This window comes from Heloderma suspectum, chromosome 1 (genome assembly GCF_057233095.1).
Source record: "Heloderma suspectum isolate Gila_16-S chromosome 1, 16-S_ref, whole genome shotgun sequence".
Classification (NCBI taxonomy): domain Eukaryota; kingdom Metazoa; phylum Chordata; class Lepidosauria; order Squamata; family Helodermatidae; genus Heloderma; species Heloderma suspectum.
The window spans coordinates 397,501,774-397,522,542 of NC_139458.1; the positions used below are offsets into that span (position 1 = coordinate 397,501,774).

The 20,769-nt window shown below is 47.4% G+C and overlaps 1 protein-coding gene across 1 annotated transcript in view; it reads right to left on the reverse strand.

The window, feature by feature from the left end:
* TGFB2 (transforming growth factor beta 2) overlaps window positions 1-2,230 on the reverse strand; it is a 125,920-nt gene extending 123,690 nt beyond the window's left edge. Inside the window, exon 1 of the mRNA XM_084828779.1 lies at window positions 963-2,230. Coding sequence (XP_084684905.1) covers window positions 963-1,308 — 346 coding nt within the window. The 5' untranslated portion in view covers window positions 1,309-2,230. The remainder of the gene's footprint in view (window positions 1-962) is intronic.
* Window positions 2,231-20,769: the final 18,539 nt, after the last annotated feature.

A 20,769-nucleotide genomic window follows, 5' to 3' on the forward strand; every position in this document is an offset into this window, starting at 1 on the left:
AACTAATCCTATGGGAGGGAGGTTTGTTGACCCAGGTGCTGGCAAAAGAGGAAAGGGGAAAGATACACTGATTGCTGGCTAATGGCACAGGGAGCTGAAATGAAGCATCGGGGTGGAGAGCATCCAGAGAGAAAAGACTGGGAAGCCACGGTTCCCACCCAAAGGAAAACTTCAAGAAATAAACAAGAGAGAATCTGAGGATGAGAACAAATAAGGAAGCTTATGAATGTATCTGGCGCGGCCAAAGGAGTGGGTGATACGCTCGCCAGGTGTCCTTCAGTTTAGAGGATGATTCCCAGTGCTTATCTTCCAAACCAAGGGGTGCCAGAGAGACAACAACAGAGAGACAACACCAGAGAGACGTTATGTGCCCTAGAAGCCCTGAGCTGGAGGTCCCAGTTATCCCATACAGGCAAAGTAAAGACACTCTGCAGATGCTCAGAGGCACCCATTGTTATGCCACACATCCCAAGCTAAGCTCTGGTGCTGAAAATCAAGTCCCAGGGTGAAGCCCAAATGGAGCCCAATCTCTAACTAAACCACGGTGGAGAGGAGATACGTTATTCCACATCATTAGACCTATATCACAAATGACAGCGATTTCGTTACCACGTTGCATCACGCCCGAACATCCCAGGACCAGAATATTTAAACATCCCTGTTTTGTTTTCTTTTTAAGGATCTCTGCATTACATGTTTACGACCCCGTGATGGGAGGGGGAGGAGGGGTTGCAAAGACAGATCACATTCTTAGGGGCCACCCTGCAATTGCTACGAGCCCCGGGTGGCCAGGCACCCAGCTGGGTTCTCTAGAGAACAGACAAGCCAGGAACACACAGACACACAGTCCATACGATCAGACAGCCCGATGCCAGTCCCTTTCTCTCTCGCGCGCGCTCTCTCTCTCATATATATATATATATATATATACACGCGCGCGCACACATTCAGACGAGACTTACTTGCGGACTGGTAGTAAGGCATCATGTCTATTTTGTAAACCTCTTTGGCGTAATACTCTTCGTCGCTCCTTTCCTTTTCGCAAGAGGCTGCTCTGTGGTTCGCTTTCTCCTGCAGCAGGTCTCTAGTGCTGTTGTAGATCGAGATGACCTCCGGAGCAACCTCCTCAGGCTCCGGGTACTCTTCCGGAGGGCTGGTGAGTTTCAGTTTGCTCAGGATTTGCCCCCGGATCGCTTCGATCCTCTTACGCATAAACTGATCCATATCGAGGGTGCTGCAGGTAGACAGGGCGAAGGCCACCGTAGCCAGATCCAGCGTGAGGAAGACGCTCAGGAGATAGCAGTGCATTTTAGAAATACTTCTTTAAAAAAAAGAAGAAATAAAAACACGCTTCTGTTCACTCTTCTCCTCCTCCCACAGCGAAAAAGAGACCTTCGATTTTCGTTTCGCGGCTGAAGTGGAAGTGTGCAAACAAGGTTGAGAGATCTATACTTTTAAAAACAAATGCAACAGGTCGCCAGACCAAACAGTAGCGTGCACCGGACCGCAATGGCCCCAATCTGCTTGGGTGCGGGTCGCAAGTCCCGGTGCGAGCCTGCCAGCAGATGCGACGTTGCAACAGCAACAGCAGCAGCAGATGTGGCCAGTTCAAGCCAGAGATCGCTTTCTATTAAAAACTGCAACAGGTTGACGGTCGTTGCAAAACAAGAGGAAAAATGCAGCAGGTTGCACGGGGGTGTTGAAAACGCGGGTTGCTTCCACCACGGCAAAACAGATCGCAAACAGCAAAGGCTTACTTTTAATTTTCAAACCAAAGAAAACTAAAATAAAAAGATCTGAATAATAAACGCCGGAAAGACAGAAACCAAACAAAAACAAATAATCACGTCAGTCCGAAAGTTTCTTAGAGAGCCGGAGAAGCGGCGTGGAGAAGGAGAGGAGCGGGCAAAGCAGCCAACTGGCTGCCGCTTCAACTGCGGGCTGCCGAGGCTCGGAGCTCTGCTTCCCAAACGCTCCCACGCTCCTAAACTGAGATGGCACCGGCTGGCAGTCGGAGGAAAGCTCGTCCAGGGGGATGCGCCCTCCCCCCTTCCCGGAGACAGCACGCAGCTCCCCCTTCTTTGCCCCAGGGGCTGGTGTCCGGCTACGATCAGAGGCGACAAGCGCCCACGTGTGTGTGAGCGCGCGCGCGCGCGCGCCAGTGCCGGGAGAGCAGCCGAGAAGCGCCGGGGACGGGCGGGCGACCGTGGAGCGGCTGTGCCGGGGTCCCTCCCTCCCTTCCCGCGAACCGTCCTCTCCGCTCCACGGCCACCCCCTCTCGTGGCGTGGGCAGCGATCGGAACCGATCTGACTTTTCCGTGGCCCGCGAGCTGCTGCTGCTGCTGCTTGCACTAACCAACCAGCTAACCTCCCTCCTCTCTCGCGCGCGCGCTCTCTCTCTCTCTCTCGGGCTACTTCTGGCTGCAAAACTCTTCCAGGAGCTCCCTCCTCTTCCTCCTCCTCCACAATTAAAAAAAAGGGAAGCCCAAAAGGGGGCCAAGCACAGCCAACAAGGCAGCGCCGCTCTTTCCGCAACCCTCTAGTGTCGTGTGCGCGTAGCTATCGATGTCCCTATCTGTCTCTACCGCTCTGGCAATGGGTGGGCTACAAAGGCTGGAGCCTCCCTTCTCCCTGCGCGCTCGCCTCGGCACCTTCCCTCCCCGAGGAGGCGACTCGCTCGTTGCCCGCGGCTCCCTCCCCCCCGGCGTGGAGCGCAGCCCCAGATCCGCCGGCCCCGCACGCCGCCCGCCTGCCCCGTTGCCTCTCCTCGCTCCTTCCGAGCTCCCGTTAGGAGCCCCTCCGCTTGCCTCGCCGAGGAGAGCGCGGCTTTCGCCAGCAGATAACATCACGATCTTGCCGGGAGAGGGAGAATTTATACGGTTCTCCCCGCGCCCCCCCCCCTACCCGGAGGGGATGGCCGGGGCAGGGGGGGGGGACGAGCGCGCGCGCGCCTCCCCAGCAAAATGACGTGGTGGGATCGCATGCAGACGACGCAGCGGCGGCTTCTCCCAGGGATTACTAGTGCCGTCTTTGATCCGGACTCAGTCGTTCCCCGCCTAAGGATGCCAGGCTCCCGAGCAGGGGAAACATATAAAGAGCCCGGCTGTGGTTATCATTACAGGGGGCGGGGGGGGGGGCTGCTTTTTCTCCCCCTCCCTTTTCTTCTCCTATGGAATTGGCTACGACAAGACACAGTGATGGTCACCAATTTGGATGGCTTTAAAAGGGGGTTAAACAAATTCCTGGAGGAGAAGGCTATCAATGGCTACTAGGCCTGCTGGCTATGTGCTACCTCCAGTATCAGAGGCATTATGCCCATGTGCACCAGTTGCTGGGGAACATGGGCAGCTGGGTGCTGTTGCACTCATGTTTTGCTTGTGGGTCTCCCGTTGACAGCTGGCGACGGGAACAGAATGCTGGACCAGATGAGCCCTTGGTCCAATCCAGCAGGGCTTTTTTTATGTTCCCCTTCTGTGGGCCATAGGGCAGGGCAGCTAACTGCTGACAGAACCATATGTGGGCAGAAACAGGGGTCACAATGAAATAGGCAGAGGGGCTTCAGGGATTTAGTAGCCAGCTGGCTGAAGGTGAACAAGGTGAGGTTAGACCCAGACAAGACGGTGTTGTTGTTGGTCAGTAGAAAGCCAGAGTCTGGGATTGGGATTCAACCTGTTCTGGAAGGGGTTGCGCTCCCCCTGAAGGATCAGGCCCCGTAGGCTGGAAGTGCTGCTTGATCCTACTCTGGCCCTAGATCTTCAGGTGACGGCGGTGGCAAGGAATGTGTCTGCACAATTATGCTTGTTGTGCCAGCTGTGACTCTTCCTGAGTCAGTCAGCCTTGGCAAACGTTATCCATGCTTTTGTTGCACCACATTTAGAGTACTGCAATGCACTCCACATGGGGCTACTCCTGAAGTCAACAGAAAGTTCTGTTGATGCAAAATGCAGCAGCTAGGTAACTACTGCACAGCAGTGCACAGTATCAGGACCATATTACTCCTGTGCTGGTTGCCAGTTGTTTTCCAGGTACAACCCAAGGGATTGGCTTTAGCCTTTAAAGCCCTAAATGGCTTAGGACCTTGCTGTTTTAGGGACTGCCTGTCTCCAGGTATTAAGATCTGCAGAAGAGGGCCTTTTGAGGACACCAGTACCCATAGAGGCATGTTTCTCAGGCATGCATGAAAGGGCTTTCTCCTGTATTGCTCAAAAATTATGGAATGCACTCCCTCAAGAACTACAATTGAGCCTGTCTCTTGGCTTTTAGAAAGGGCGTATCTTTTCAATCCAGCCTTTTAAGATGTTAACTTAATATTTTTGCCATTTTTCATGTTTTGTTTTTATGGATTTAAATTGTTGTACACCACCTTGATTGCTTTTTTTTTTTGTAGATTTTTTTTATAGATGTTAATAATAAGAGGCAAGTAACTTCAAAATTATGAGTACAAAGTGTGTGTGTGTGTGTGTAGGAGGTGCAGTCTGTCCCACACAACACCAAAACACTCCTTCGAACCCACATTTTGCTGCTCCAGCATCAACCACTGCACAGGAAAACTGTAGGAAGTAATGTCAAGATCATGAATGCAAAGCAGAGTGGGGGGAGATCCACACAGAAGCATGAAAACTCTCTTTTGAACCCATATTGTTCTGCTGTAGGATCATCCCCCCATGCACAGAGATGGCAAATTGTGACTTCAAAAATTAGGGAGGTAGTGGGAAGCGTGATCAAGAAGCTATTTCATCAGATGATGCAGGGCCTTGCCTTTTCATTCCAATTAAGAAATTATTTCTAGAGATCACATTCCCCCATAACTATTGATCATTTGACAATTTAGAAAAGAATTCAAGGTGAAGGCCAACATAACACTTTCAGATTGGTTGAAGCAGTTTGAATGCCCACTTGCTGTCTTGAAAACAAATGCCTCAGAAGGCGGCTCAAACGACATCCACCACACTTAAAAATAGTACATCTGCCTTCACCATCACTTTCTCTCCTTTTTAAATGTAAGAAACTCAACGCTAAGGCACTTCCCCCTCAGCAGATCATCTGTCCTGCTGATGTTTTCGTGCTTGAGGGCATTAATATAAACCAGTCTTCCCTAACCTTGTGCCACCCAGGCATTTTGGACTGGAACTCCCAGCAGCCCCAGGCAATAGGGCCAATGGTTAGGGATGTTAGGAAGTGTAGTCCAAAACATATGGAAGGCTCTAGGTTGGGAAAGGTTGGTATAACTTGTACTTGCACCCTGTGACTGTAAACCCTTCCCACATGAAGTCTTCATTCTGAAATGACTCTGAAGCCAACTTACCAACAGGCTCAGAACTACAGACAGCTTCCACCATTGGCATGAGATGATGTCCTATGACAATGTTATGAGCACCACTGTCTACTACTGAGAATGGTGTGAAGCAACATCAACTAACCTCACCTGCTCAAGATGCTTTGGATTTCAAGCCTCATGGTGTCACAGGGTGATAATATGGAGGCCCACAAGACCTGATGATGCATGCTAGGCTATCCAAATGAGTCACTCTCCTGCCTCGATTTATTATATATGGAACCTTCAATGCAGCCAGCCTAGGTCTACAGACAGTGATGTGGATCTTGCAAGACAGGAGCTGCTATCTTGGATTTTGCTGCACATGCTCAGTGTGGCTGCTGCATATCCTCAACATGGCTGTCGGGATGCAGCAAGCTGTGCTCACTGGCTTAACCCTTGTTGAAGGTAAAAGAGCTGGAAAAAATGCAAGAATTTATTTGGAGGGAACAGCTCCTGAGATGATGTTTTAACCTATTCCTATACAGCAGGGGGCATATCACTGTTTCTATACAGTACTGGAAGGTTCCTCCTGTGCAAGCACCAAGTCATTGCTGACTCCTAGAGGGACGCCGCTTTTGCTGGCGTTTTCATACTATATGAAATGGCATACTATAGTGGGGTGGTTTGCCATTGCCTTCCCCAGTTGTGACTATCTTTTCCCCAGCAAGCTGGGTACTCATTTTAGTGACCTCGGAAGGATGGAAGGCTGAGTCAACCTGAGCTGGCTACCCAGGACCCAGCTTCCGCTGGGATCAAACTTAGGTCGTGGGGAGAGTTTCAGTTGCAATACTGCCGCCTACGAGGCTCATGTACAGTACTGAGCCCAATGTAAATACCAGTTAATAGTAGATATGTTACTTTTGAGGGCACAACTAGACATTGCACAGGAAACACTCAGCACAAGCCTATCAAGTTTATTCAGAAGTCCCACTGAGTTCACTGGAGGTTACACCCAAGAAAGTAGGTACAGGATGGCATAGCTTGTCATACCTGTCCTCTTTTGCCTCTGGCTACTGCAGTGTGAGAGGACATGCAGGGGACAACTGGTAAGTGGGAAAGGGCACTTAACTCTTCCACATCCACTCATCATCTGCTGCAAATGCCTCCCCCTCCCAACCCCATTTGGAGCCCAACTGTGAGAACAACAGACTGGGGGGGGGGGGCATTTGTAAGGAGAATATATAAGTGCAGGAATGCACTTATGCCTCCCTCCCATCAAGCCTGTCAAGTGCCCCCCCCCCCGCAACTTCACATTATCTTGGCAAACCTGGGGTTGAAAACACATGCCTGCTGAGATAATGCAGTTTCACCCAACTGCAAAGATTATTTGATCACCTAGCATTACTACAAAGAACAAAACTTATCTGTTTCATGCTTCCATTGGAATACAACGGAGTCCTTTTTCACATCGATATATTTTTTTAAAAAATAAAATTTACTGTTTATTACAAAAATTGGGACACCTGGAAAGTTACTTCATAAGCATAAAGATCTTCTGTTTCCTGCTAACTTAAAAATTATGTGATCGAGATTTTTTAACAATCTTGTGGTTTCTTTTTACATTGTTAAATGCAAATGCACTGTGTAAAATATAAAGGTAATGCTCTTTCTAGATCTGCTGACGACCAAATCATTACATAAGATGGCTGGCCATGTTTCATACACTAAAGGCCATTGTTGGAGGAGAAATATGTTTTGGAATTTAAGAGGTAATTTTCGTAAGCTGCACAATGACGACGAGCGTCAGACAATTGCACAATTTTCCTTCTTTGAGGCAAGGTGGTTCCAGTCCTAAAGCGGATTTGAAGTGCTCAGTGTTATTCCAGACTCTTTAATTTGTTCTCTCTCCTTCTCTCCCCCCCCCCCCGCCCATCTATGTGAGTATTTATATATGAAGTTATGTGCTAGGGCTAAAGTATTCCTTGTAAATAGTTGAAAGAAGAAGGGTCCTACTATAGTAAAGCATTTCAGAATACACACGATCTGCTTTGTAACTGGTCTAAGCTGACATTTTGCAGCAATATTAAAGCAGTCCCAGTCAGAGACACATGCCGGGTCTAACACCAAGGTGTTAGAATGTTCATGAATGTTAGAATGGTCATGAACATTCTAACTGCCGAATTCTCTGCAATGGAACATTTGCCAACAGGCCAACTTCTCTGAGGGAGGTGAAGGCTTTTCTAGGAAAAGCTCGCAGAGACTTTAGAAACAAAAGAAGCTGTGAGGGTTGGTGGGCAAACTGAACACAGGTAAGGTGAATGGGATAAAACCCCATGAGGTATAAATTCTCCTTTCTTTTCAGACAAAACATCCTTCTGAGGACCAGGCCTGGACATCACAAAGAGTGCAGTGAGGCCTGGACAGGTGGCAACAAAGAGTGGGAGATGAGGCAGAGGCTGGGCTAACTCAGATATGCTCCCTTGTCAGTGTACAGGAGGCTGGGACAGTGGGCAGTGGAACTAGCGCCAGGCTTTTTTCCTTATTTCCCTCTCATAGAATCATAGAATAGTAGGGTTGGAAGGGGCCTACAAGGCCATCGAGTCCAACCCCCTGCTCAATGCAGGAATCCAAGTCAGAGCATCCCTGACAGATGGCTGTCCAGGCTCGTCTTGAACGCCTCCAGTGTGGTAGAGCCCACCACCTCCCTAGGGAATTGGTTCCATTGTCATATTGCTCTAACAGGAAGTTTTTCCTGATGCTCAGCCAGAATCTGGCTTCCTGGAACTTGAGCCCATTCTTCCGTGTCCTGCACTCTGGGATGATCGAGAAGAGATCCTGGCCTTCCTCTCTGTGACAACCTTTCAAGTACTTGAACAGTGCTATCATCTCTCCCCTCAGTCTTCTCTTCTCAAGGCTAAACATGCCCAGTTCTTTCAGTCTCTCTTCATAGGGCTTTGTTTTCAGTCCCCTGATCATCTTCGTTGCCCTCCTCTGAACCCTCTCCAACTTGTCTGCATCCTTCTTAAAGTGTGGTGCCCAGAACTGGACACAGTACTCCAGATGAGGCCTAACCAGTGCTGAGTAGAGGGGAACTAGTACTTCCCGGGATTTGGAAGCTATGCTTCTAGGAATGCAGCCCAAAATAGCATTTGCCTTTTTTGCAGTCACATCACATTGTTGGCTCATATTCAGCTTGTGATCGACAACAATTCCAAGATCCTTCTCGCTTGTAGTGTGGTTGAGCCACGTATCCCCCATCTTGTAACTGTACATTTGGTTTCTTTTTCCTAGGTGCAGAACTTGGCATTTAACCCTATTAAATGTCATTCTGTTGTTTTCTGCAAAAACTCTCTCTTGATAGCAGCAATAGCTTTGCCTTCTGGAAGGTGCATCCCTCATCTGAAAGAGGCACAGCAAGCGTCTCTCCATGTACCCTTCACAAAACAACAACCCACCATCATATAAATCAGTCTTTTCACTTTCATTCAGCTGTTCCATTTATGCAGTTTAGAATCATCAGAGATTATTCTACAGCATTCCAAATTTAATCCACCTTTAAAATAAAGTGGGTAAGCAGCTGCAAAGGCCACCCATGCTTAAAGATTGCATCTCAGCTCTGCCTCATTCAAAACCCTCACATTGGGCCAGTTCGCATGACACGGCTGCCCACCGTGGGTGTTTTAACCCACAGTGAGGCTGCGGTACATGTGGCTGCCATTTTGCATATCTAACCCCAGCTCAGAGGTTGTCACGTTGCGCAAACCCGGCAAGCATGGGTTATGCAAGGATTAAACAGCCCTTGCATAATCTTAGAACAGACTATGGGTTAACCCTCACATAATCCATGCTCACCAGGTTCACATGACATGACAACCCCCAAGCAGGGCTTGGATATGCAAAGTGGCACCCACGGGCAGTACAGCTCATCTCAGGTTAAATAACCTATGATGAGCCACACTGTGTCATGCGAACCAGGTCAACGATTCCAGTCCACATGATGACTTCAGAAGAGTTATTTGCCTGACTTGTAAACCAGTTGCATGAGGAACACAGAGACAAAGAACAGAACTAAGAGGTTGGCCTGGTTAGCATATAATGCTAACCCATGTTTTATTTAACCCATGGTTTGTTGCCCCACTCAGGATTTATCTGGAAGACGATCAAACAATTTATTTATTTCATTTCTATACTGCCCAATAGCCGAAGCTCTCAGGGCAGTTCACAGTCCGTGGTTTGTTTTCTCAATCCCTGGGTTGTTTCCCTCCTCCTTCGCCAGTTCCCTGATCCAGCACAGCTCTTCTTATGTTCTTATGATCCCCCTCTATATCCCTCTATAAGCCTTTGTGGTGCTGGCATGTACAGCCACAGGGGTTTTGACTGCTACTGCCTGCCACCTCTGTAGTTTGGTGAAACACATCAGGTGGGAGAGGGCCTCCTCTGCTGTGTGGGAGAGGAGCTTCTCTGCTGTGGCACCCCGGTTGTGGAATGCCCTCCCCTTGGAGGCCCAATTGGCACAGACATTGGTCTCGTTTCAGCACCAAGTAAAAACGTGGCTTTTTACCAAAGCCTTTGAGTGCTAAATGCATTCCCAAGCTATTAAACATAGTTTTAACTGTTTTATTGTTTTAGATTTTAACTGGCTTTAGCTTGTTTAATAGTTTAATATGTTTTAAACTATTAAACAAGCACATGAGCATATTTGGGAAGTTGAGAAACTGCTGTGAATGCCCCACCACAAAATGGCTCCCACAGTGTATGTGGCTAGTCACAAAATGGCTGCCATGGGGGCCTGGCTAATCAAAAGTGAACTAAAGAGGTGGTTGCGGGGAGAGAAATAGCAAAGCTAGAGGCTGGGAGGAAGAAATGGCAAGGCAAAGAGGGAGAGGGGAGAAAAAGCAAGGCTAGAGGCTTGGAAGGGAGAGAGAGAAGACTGACCTAACATCTTCCATGGTTTTTCTAAAAACATTTTTTTTGAAGGGGGCAGGGAGGGGAGAGCTTCATGGGGACTGTTGGAGGTCCCCAAGGGCACCATGGCACCCATGGGTGCCGTGCTGGGAACCCCTACTCTAGTAGAGGCTGGTGGCTCCGATGTCAGTGGGGCGGTGAATCCACTCCGGGTTTCGGTCAGGACCTCTGGTGCTGAACTCTGGTGCTTCGCACCTTGGATAGCTCCTTTAGAGTTCTGACTGGTTCTGACCAAAATCCAGAGTGGATTCACCACCCCACTGACCTCAGAGCCACCAGCCTCCACTGCCCTAGTCTACTTTACACTGACCTGCAACAGCTCTCCAGGCTTTCCCACCCCTACAGGGAGATACCAGAGTTTGAATCTGGGACCTTTTGTATGCAAAGCATGTGTCTTACCACTGAGCCATTCCAATGTCAGCCAATCTAGCTGAGTTTCTATGAAAATGTGTCACCTGGGGACACAACCACCAAATGTAACCACAGAATTCCTCCACTGAACTTTGGTATATCTCCAATTGGATGGTTATTAACGCTCATCACTGTAGACTTCCAGCGATTTCTTGGTTGGCTACGTCCTACATTATAACAATACTGGTCTGATCCAGACAAACAAGACAGTCCCTGATCTACCTTTCCGCCATACCCCAAGGTAAACCCACTGTTTGGCTGGAGGGCAGTGTGATAGAGGAATTGCCACAGCCAACAGCAGAAAGGAATGCTAACTGATATTAGGGGGTTTCTCACACATTGATTGGGGAAGCAAGATCATGCCTGGCTAGAACCAACCGTTCTAGATCATGCCTGGCTAGAACCAACCGTTAGAACCTGGCTAGAACCTGGCTAGAACCAAGAACATGCCTGGCTAGAACCAACTGTTCTCGATCATGCCTGGCTAGAACCAACCGTTCTAGATCATGCCTGGCTAGAACCAACCAAGATCATGCCTGGCTAGAACCAACCAATCATGTCTGGCTAGAACCAACCAACCAACCGTCCCCCCATCAGCCACAGAGCCAGTGGGAGATGCAGAGTGCCTCGACGCAAGGGGGGGATTCTGACTGGCCCACGATCCCCCACTCGTTTGAAGGCACTCCATGCACTCAAAGCCAGAACAGAAACCGACATGCTTCCAAGGCTGCTTCTCCTGCCAGCCGAACATGCTGCTGGCGCATGTGAGTGTGTCCTCCAGGTGCGACCCCACTCCCACTGTCAACACATGCTGTCTTGGGCTGCCATGAAGCTCATCTGTCTTCTTACTGTTGACCCAGGGCATAGTGAAAAAGCAGAACGGGCCCATGCCAGCCCAAGATATTGTGCAGCCTGAAGCAGAGACCAAGCCCCCCTACTAGATCTTCCTGCACCGGACAGCAGTCTATGCCTTCATCTGTCCCCCACTCATGGTGCCACCACAAACAGGTTGCTTTACTGTTACAGGGAAGGATCTCAAAGGAACATTCAGCCTTTAGGCCTCCCAGAGTCTAGGAGGGGTCATAGCTCAATGGTAGAGCACGTGCTGAAGGTCCCAGGTTTGATCCCCAGCATCTCCAGGTAGCGCTGGAAAAACTCCTGCCTGAAACCCCGGAGAGCCAGTGCCAGTCAGCATCGACAATACTGTATGTATTGTAGTGCAGTGTATGTATATCTAGATGTAGCGATGGCCACCGGTTTGGATGGCTTTAAAAGGGGGTTGGACAAATTCCTGGAGGAAATGGCTTATCAATGGCTACTAGTCCTGATGGCTATGTGCTGCCTCCAGTACCAGAAGCAGTGAGCCTATGTACACCAGTTGCTGGGAAACATAGGTGGGGGGGTGCCACTATAGTGATGTCCTGTTTGTGGGTTTCCCAGGGGCAGCTGGTTGGCCAACGTATGAACAGAATGCTGGGCAATTTGGACCCTTGGTCTGACCCAGCATGGTCTTACATTCTTAGGTTCTTATGACCCATGGTCTGACTTGGTACAAGGCAGCTTTCTATGTTCCTAGTCTTAAGCAGATGCCTCTAAGAAAGTGGAGCCGAGTTCAACCCTGCTTAGAAATGTCATTCTCCAATGCTCTACCAGCTGATCTGATGGCAGGTTCTGGCTAGTGATAGAACCAAATGTTGACATGGGAATTTCAGCAGTTCAGTTCAAAAGGGAGTGGTGGAAATGTATGTTGGTCCCAGACCCCTTTGAAGTCTGGGGCCATTTCAAGGACTCAATTATGTACCAAAAAAAGAAAGGGAGGCGCACTGGTGGAGAGGGGGGTGGGGTGGGACACGCAAAGCCAGTTTTATCTTAATTAATAATTCCCGACCTGTTTCAAATATCTTTGTTAGTGGAATTTGTTCAACAATTAGTTGTTTGTCCTTCTAGCACTCAATTTCCAAGATTCTGAATCTCCAAGTGTGGTGCTTGGAGACAACCTTTGGATGTTATGCAGTAACTGGAAATAGATCAAAGGGATACTTAGGCAGAAGGCTGTATTTCTTCAGATACTGAAAACCTGGGAGAAATATAGAACTAAATTAAGTCCAGGTATTTCCCCATTTGGCATAGGTTTTAAGAATCTAAGATTTAAATTTAGATGGTAGTCTTGGATACTTCTTCAACTGGGAAAAACATAGTATATTTAATTATCTATAGTAGTGTATTTGATACCAAATCAAATCAAATGCTGTCAAATAATACCACATTAAATGTGATAATGGTAGGTTTCTGGGATGCCCCTGTCTCCCAATGATAATTTTATTGCAGGCCCTTGTCTCACCTATATCTGTTAACCCATCTTCCTTTTCCAAGTACCATCCATCTCCTCTCTATCCTTCGTGTCCAACCTCTTCAAGGACGCTACTTACTCCGGCTGTTTTGATTTTCTCTTCTCCAGCTCTGCTCTTGACACCTTCCAGTCTGGTTCCCGCATCCAGCTCAAAAAACTGACCTCACAGTCGTCACTGATGACCTCCTCAATGCAAAATCTAAAGGCCTCTATTCTGTCCTCATTGTTCTTGACCTTTCTGCTGCTTTGATACAGTTGATCATTCTTTCTGACTGGATTTTCTTTATGCCATAAGAACAGACGAGGTACTCTCCTGGATCAGACCAAAACCCTATCTAATCCAGCATCATGTTTCCATCAGTGGCCCACCAGTGCCTCTGGGAAGCCCACAAGACAAATGATCTTCTGAGGCATGTGGCTGCCATCATGACTAGTAGCCATTGATAGCCTTATCCAGTGCCAGCCCCATGTTTTTGAGGCCCCCCCCTCAGTGAGTGTACCTTCTCACCACCATTGTCACCAGCTGTTCTTGCGCCTCATTCTCTGTCTCATCATTGCTACCATTTGCTTGTTTGACAGGCAGAGAGCCAGAGAGCAAGTAGCCATGGTATCTACTGCTCATCCTTCTCATCACCACTATTGTCTGGGTCAGAGCGAAAGGCAGGTGAACAAGCAGGTTGCAATAATGAAGAGGAGCAAGTCCAGGTGCCCGACCATACCTGCCCTCGACGCTGGTCCTGGCCTTGTCCTCCATGAATTTGTCTAACTCCCCCTTTAGAGCCATCTAAGTTGGTGGCTGTCACCACATCTTGTGGCACAAATGCCATAGTTTATGTGCTGTGTGAATTAGCACATTCTTTTGTCTGTCCTCAGCCTCTCATAAGTCTTCTGATTGGATGTTCCCAAGTTGTAGGATTATGAGAGAGTAAGAAAAGCTTCACACTATCCACTTTCTTCATACGATGCATAATTTTATAAGTCTCTATCATGTCCCCGCTTGTTGTTGCTGTTCAGTCGTTAAGTCGTGTCTGACTCTTCATGACCCCATGGACCATAGCACGCCAGGCCTTCCTGTCCTCCGCTCTCTCCTGGAGTGTGCTCAAGTTCATATTCATTACATCGGTGATGCTATCTAGCCATCTCATCCTCTGCCGTCCCCTTCTCCTTTTGCCTTCAGTCTTTCCCAGCATCAGGGTCTTTTCCAGCGAGTTTTCTCTTCGCATTAGGTGGCCAAAATATTGGAGCTTCAGCTTCAGTACCTGTCCTTCCAATGAGCACTCAGGGTTGATTTCCTTTAGGATGGACTGATTTGACCTCCTTGCAGTCCAGGGCACTCGTAAGAGTCTTCTCCAGCACCACAGTTCGAAAGCATTGATTCTTCGGCGCTCAGCCTTCCTTATAGTCCAGCTCTCACAGCCATACATTACTACTGGGAAAACCATAACTTTGATTATACGGCCCTTTGTCAGCAAGGTGATGTCTCTGCTTCTTACTATGCTGTCTAAGTTTGCCATAGCTTTCCTCCCAAGGAGCAAGCGTCTTTTAATTTTATGGCTACAGTCACCGTCTGCGGTGATCTTGGAGCCCAAGAAAGTAAAATCTGTCACTGCTTCCATTTCTTCCCCTTCTATATGCCAGGAAGTGATGGGGCCAGATGCCATGATCTTAGTTTTTTTAATGTTGAGTTTCAAACCAGCTTTTGCACTCTCTGCTTTCACCCTCAACAAGAGGCTCTTTAGATCCTCTTCGCTTTCTGCCATTAGGGTGGTATTGTCTGCGTATCTGAGGTTGTTGATAATTCTCCTGGCAATCTTAATTCCGACCTGTGATTCATCCAACCCGGTGTTTCTCATGACGTACTCTGCATATAAGTTAAATAAGCAGGGCAACAATATACAGCCTTGTCGTACTCCTTTCCCAATTTTGAACCAATCGGTTGTTCCATGTCCGGTTCTTACTGTTGCTTCTTGACCCTCGTACAGGTTTCTCAGGAGACAGGTAAGGTGGTCTGGTACTCCATCTCTTTAAGAATTTGCCACAGTTTGTTGTGATCCACACAATCAAAGGTTTTAGTGTAGTCAATGAAGCAGAAATAGACGTTCTTCTGGAATTCTCTTGCTTTCTCCATGATCCAGCGAATGATGGTGATTTGATCTCTAGTTCCTCTGCCTCTTCGAAACCCCGCTTGTACTTCCGGTAGTTCTCGGTTCGCATACTGCTGAAGCCTAGCTTGTAGGATTTTGAGCATCACCTTGCTGGTATGTGAAATGAGTGCAATTGTATGGTAGTTTGAACACTCTTTGGCATTGCCCTTCTTTGGAATTGGAATGTAAACTGACCTTTTCCAGTCTTGTGGCCACTGTTGAGTGTTCCAAATTTGTTGGCATATTGAGTGCAGCACTTTAACAGCATCATCTTTTAGGATTTTAAATAGCTCAGCTGGAAGACTGTCATCGCCGCTAGCTTTGTTGTTAGTCATGCTTCCTAAGGCCCACTTGACTTCACTCTCGAGGATGTCCGGCTCAAGTTCAGTGACCGCACTATCATGGCTACAAGGGACATTAAGATCTTTCCTGTATAGTTCTTTTGTGTATTCTTTCCACCTCTTCTTAATCTCATCTGCTTCTGTTAGGTCCCTGCCTTCTTTGTCCTTTATCTATGCCCGTCTTTGCACAAAACATTCCCTTGAGATCTCCAATTTTCTTGAAAAGATCTCTAGTCTTTCCCATTCTATTGTTTTCCTCCATTTTTTTGCATTGTTCATTTAAGAAGGCCTTCTTGTCTCTCCTTGCTATCTCTGGAACTCTGCATTCAGTTGGATATATCTTCCCCTTTCTCCCTTGCTTTTTGCTTCCCTTCTTTCCCCAGCTACTTGTAAAGCCTCATCAGACAGCCACTTGGCTTTCTTACATTTCTTTTTCTTTGGGATGGGTTGAGTTGCTGCCTCCTGAACAATGTTACGGACCTCCGTCCATAGTTCCTCAGGCACTCTGTCTATCAGGTCTAATCCCTGAAATCTATTCATCACCTCTACTGTATATTCATAAGGGATATGATTTAGGTCATACCTGAATGGTTTAGTGGTTCTCCCTACGTTCTTCAATTTAAGCCGAAATTTTGCGATAAGAAGCTTATGATCTGAGCTACAGTCAGCTCCAGGTCTTGTTTTGACTGACTGTATAGAGCTTCTCCATCTCTGGCTGCAAAGGACATAATCAATCTGATTTCGGTATTGACCATCTGGTGATGTCCATGTGTAGAGTCGCCTCTTGTGCTGTTGGAAAAGAGTGTTTGCTATGATCAGCGTGTTCTCTTGGCTAAACTCTATTAGCCCTTCATTTTGTACACCAAGGCAATGCTTGCCTGTTATCCTGGTGATTTCTTGACTTCCTACTTTAGCATTCCAATCCCCTTTGATGAAGAGGACATCTTTTTTTGGTGTTAGTTCTAGAAAGTGTTGTAGGTCTTCACAGAACCGATCAGCCTCAGCTCCTTCGGCCTCAGTGGTTGTGGCATAGACTTGAATTACTGTGATGTTGAATGGTTTGCCTTGGATTCGTACTGAGATCATTCTATCGTTTTTGTGATTGTACCCCAGTACTGCTTTTCCCACCCTTTTATTGACTATGAGTGCTACTCCATTTCTTCTAAGGGATTCTTGCCCACAGTAGTAGATATGATGGTCACCTGAATTAAATTGTCCCCGCTTACTCACCCTTTTTCTAAGCTAGAAAGCCCCAAATGTAATGTTTCTTACATTGCCCTTTGCTGCACCTTTTCCAGCTCTACAATATCTTTTCTGAGATGCAGCAACAAGAACTGGGGACCCCTACTCTAGTAGAGGCTGGTGGCTCCAATGTCAGTGGGGCGGTGAATCCACTCCGAGTTTTGTTCAGAACTCTGGTGCTGAACTCTGGTGCTTCACACCTTGGATAGCTCCTTTAGAGTTCTGACTGGTTCTGACCGAAATCCGGAGCAGATTCACTGTATTCCAAATGTGGTCACACCATAGATTCAAAGATGATGATGTGATGATACTGGCAGTATTATTTCTGATCATTTTCCTAATACCCTCCTGGTGTATTGCCCAAGATTTTGGAGGTTCAGTCTATCCTGGTTTGGAATAAGGCATTTAGCAGCATAGCGCCCACTCTCTGGAACTCCCTACCATTACAAGTTAGGCAGGTGTCAACCCTTCTGGGATTTCAGCATCTACTAAAAATATACCTTTTCCAATAGGCATTCCCAGGAAGGTAATCTTTCCTCTGTATGTCACTCAGAAATTCCTTCAATATAAGTGATTCATAAATATCATAAAATAACGAAATGAGCATGGAACCAGCCTTTTTCAAAGCTGCTGCACAGCAGGTTGATGCTTTCAGCAAGCTATCCACCATGACCCCATTATCTCCTTTCGGGTCAGTCACCACCAGTTCAGACCCCAATAGTGCATATGTGAAGTTATTATTTTTTGTCCCAAAGTGCATCACACACATTGAACTGCATTAGCCATGTTGTTGCCCATTCACCTGTTTGGGAGATATCCTTTTGGAACTGTCCTTACAATCCATTTTTGTTTTTTCCACCCTAAATAATGTGGTGCCCCATTCTTCTATGATTCTCCTCCTGTCTAATTGTTCTTACAAAGTCTCCAGAGGTGGAACCTCCTATCTGTTAAAATCCCTCAAGAATTTGTTCTTGGCCCTCTGCTCTTCTTTCTCTCTACCCACACCATCCCTGGGTGACCTCATCAAATCCCATGGCTTTCAGAACCACCTATATACAAACACTTCCAAGATCTCTACCCCTGAACTTTTCCCTTCATTCCAATCCAACGTTTCCAACTACCTCTTTGATATGGATGCTTCATCATCTCCAACCTATAGAACAAGCATGCCTCCTCACCTTTATCTTAGATTTCTTTCTTTGTTCTCCCATATCCGTACACACGTTATATCACCCAGTGGGCTTCATGGCAGTGTGGGGACTAGATCCCGAGTCTCCCCAGACCTAGTCCAACACTCTAACCACTACACCCAGAGGATGTTAACAATTATAGGCCAGTGGCCAACATCCCCTTCCTGGGCAAGGTGCTTGAGCGGGTGGTTGTAGGACAGCTCCAGGCACTATTGAATGAAACGGATTATCTAGATCCATTTCAATCGGGCTTCAGGCCTGGTTTTGGAACGGAAACTGCCTTGGTCGCCCTGTGGGATGACCTCTGCCGGGAGAGGGACAGGGGGAGTGCGACCCTGTTGATTCTCCTGGACCTCTCAGCGGCTTTCGATACCATCGACCATGGTATCCTTCTGGATAGGTTGTCTGGGTTGGGAGTTGGAGGCACTGCACTATAGTGGTTCCGCTCCTACTTGGATGGCCGATTCCAGAAGGTGGTGCTGGGGGATTATTGCTCTGTGCCATGGCAATTGTGCCATGGGGTTCCACAGGGCTCTATTTTATCCCCCATGCTGTTTAACATCTACATGAAACCGCTGGGGGAGGTTATCCGGAGGTGTGGGCTGAGGTGCCATCAATATGCGGATGACACCCAGCTCTACCTCTCTTTCTCATCAAAACCAGGTGAGGCAGTGGCTGTTCTGAACCAGTGCCTGGGCACGGTAATGGACTGGATGAGGGCTAATAAACTGAAACTCAATCCAGACAAGACGGAGGTACTGTTAGTGGGTGGTTCGTCTGCCCGGCTAGGTGATATTCAACCTGTTCTGGAGGGGGTTGCACTCCCCCTAAAGGATCAGGTTCGTAGTTTGGGGGTGCTCTTGGATCCAGAACTGTCACTTGAGGCACAGGTGAACTCAGTGGCACGGAGCACTTTTTATCAGCTTAGGCTGGTATACCAACTACGCCCTTATCTGGACAGAGATAGCCTAGCTACTGTTATCCATGCTCTGATAACTTCTCGTCTGGATTACTGCAATGCGTTATACGTGGGGCTGCCTTTGAAAACGGTCCGGAAACTTCAGCTGGTCCAAAATAGGGCAGCAAGATTGTTAACAGGGACTGGCCTGCGAGCTCATATTACGCCAGTACTTTTCCAGCTGCACTGGCTGCCAGTCCATTTCCGGGCCCGATTCAAAGTGCTGGTGTTAACATTCAAAGCCCTTAACGGCTTGGGGCCAGGTTACCTGAAGGATCGCCTCCTCCCATATGTGCCTGCCTGGACCTTAAGATCATCATCAGCGGCCCTTCTCCGTGAGCCCCTGCCAAAGGAAGTGACGCAGGTGGCTACTAGGAGGAGGGCTTTTTCTGTTGTGGCACCCCGGCTCTGGAATGAGCTCCCTAGTGAGGTTCGCCTGGCGCCTACATTGTACTCCTTTCGGCGCCAGGTGAAGACCTTTTTATTTTCCCAGGCATTTTAGCTTTCTAAATTTTTATCTTTGCTGTTTTAAATCTGTATTTTAAACTCCTGTACTGCTGCTAGGTTTTATTGTGGTTGTATTGTTATATTGTGGTTTTAATGTTCTATATATTTTAAATTGTGTTATTGTGTGTTGTTTGGTTTTAGTTTTTGTGAACCACCCAGAGAGCTTCGGCTATTGGGCGGTATAGAAATGAAATAAATAAAATAAATAAATAAAACACCACACTGGATGTCTCTACATAATACTCATGGCAGCATCTGTGCCTTAATATTGAGGTTTAGGACTATTGTGAGCTCTTCCCTCCACTGCATTAAGTTTGGAGGAACAGGAGTAGTCAGAAGGGCTGTCGACATGGCCCAATTCAGGTTGGCCCCAAGCTCGAGCAATTAATTTGGGCCTAATTCAAATTGGGTCCAACTCCCTTTGTTTGAATCAGAGCCGTTCAGGGTCAGGGGACCTTGATTGTCACTAACTGAGTTGGAGAAATGCACTTGTCACAGACACTTTGAAACTTTTGTATTATTTCATACACTCTCAAGTTGCTGGTCCCATTGGCACGGGCAGATCTACAACAGTAGAGCCGTTCCAGATTTGGGATCTGTCTTGCTGGAATTATGAACCAAACAGGAACAATAGTTTTCCTTTCTTTTTCTTTTGGCTCTGTATTACACAAACCAATCTCATATTTCTTTTAAAAATTATGATTAAGACAATTATAATTCATTTTCCAGATCTTTGAAGCCATGTTTCCTATTGCATTTGGGGAGCTGCCCTCTGTTTTTTTAAATATTTTTTCAAAAGGAAATAACAGAGTAAAAACTGAAAAGGCATCTGACATGGGACTTTTATGATAGTGATCTCATGGAGCAAGTTACTGCCAGATCAGAACACTCCCTGTCCATACTCAAGCTCATCCCTTGGTAATCTAGCATTTTGGAAGAGAAACTGGTTCTTTATTCCTACAGTGTGGCATTGGTAGACAGCCTCTTGCCTATTGGGACAACCATGTTAATTACAGGGTGGATAAAATATGATTTTTTAAAAGTTGGATTTCTTTTTATTTAAATAAAAAAATAAATGGTAAATATTAAGTGTCCCTTAAAGAATAATGGGAAGAGTGATCCTTTCATACCTAGACAGTGTCTTGGGGGCCATAGGATACTTTGGATTCCCGAATCCAAGGTCAGAGACAGCACTCTGACGTTGGAGCTGGGAATCCACGTTCCTCATCCCCCCCCCACTTCCCCCTTGCAGCCAGCGTGGAGAAAACCACACTCCCAAGGTTGAAAAAGCAACCTCGGAGTAGGGGTAGGGTGGGTGTTCTTATGGGTAGGCAGGGGACTGGAGAGGCCGGAATATGAGCTATCCCAAGGCCTCTCCCGCCTCCTTCCCTCCTTCTCCGACAC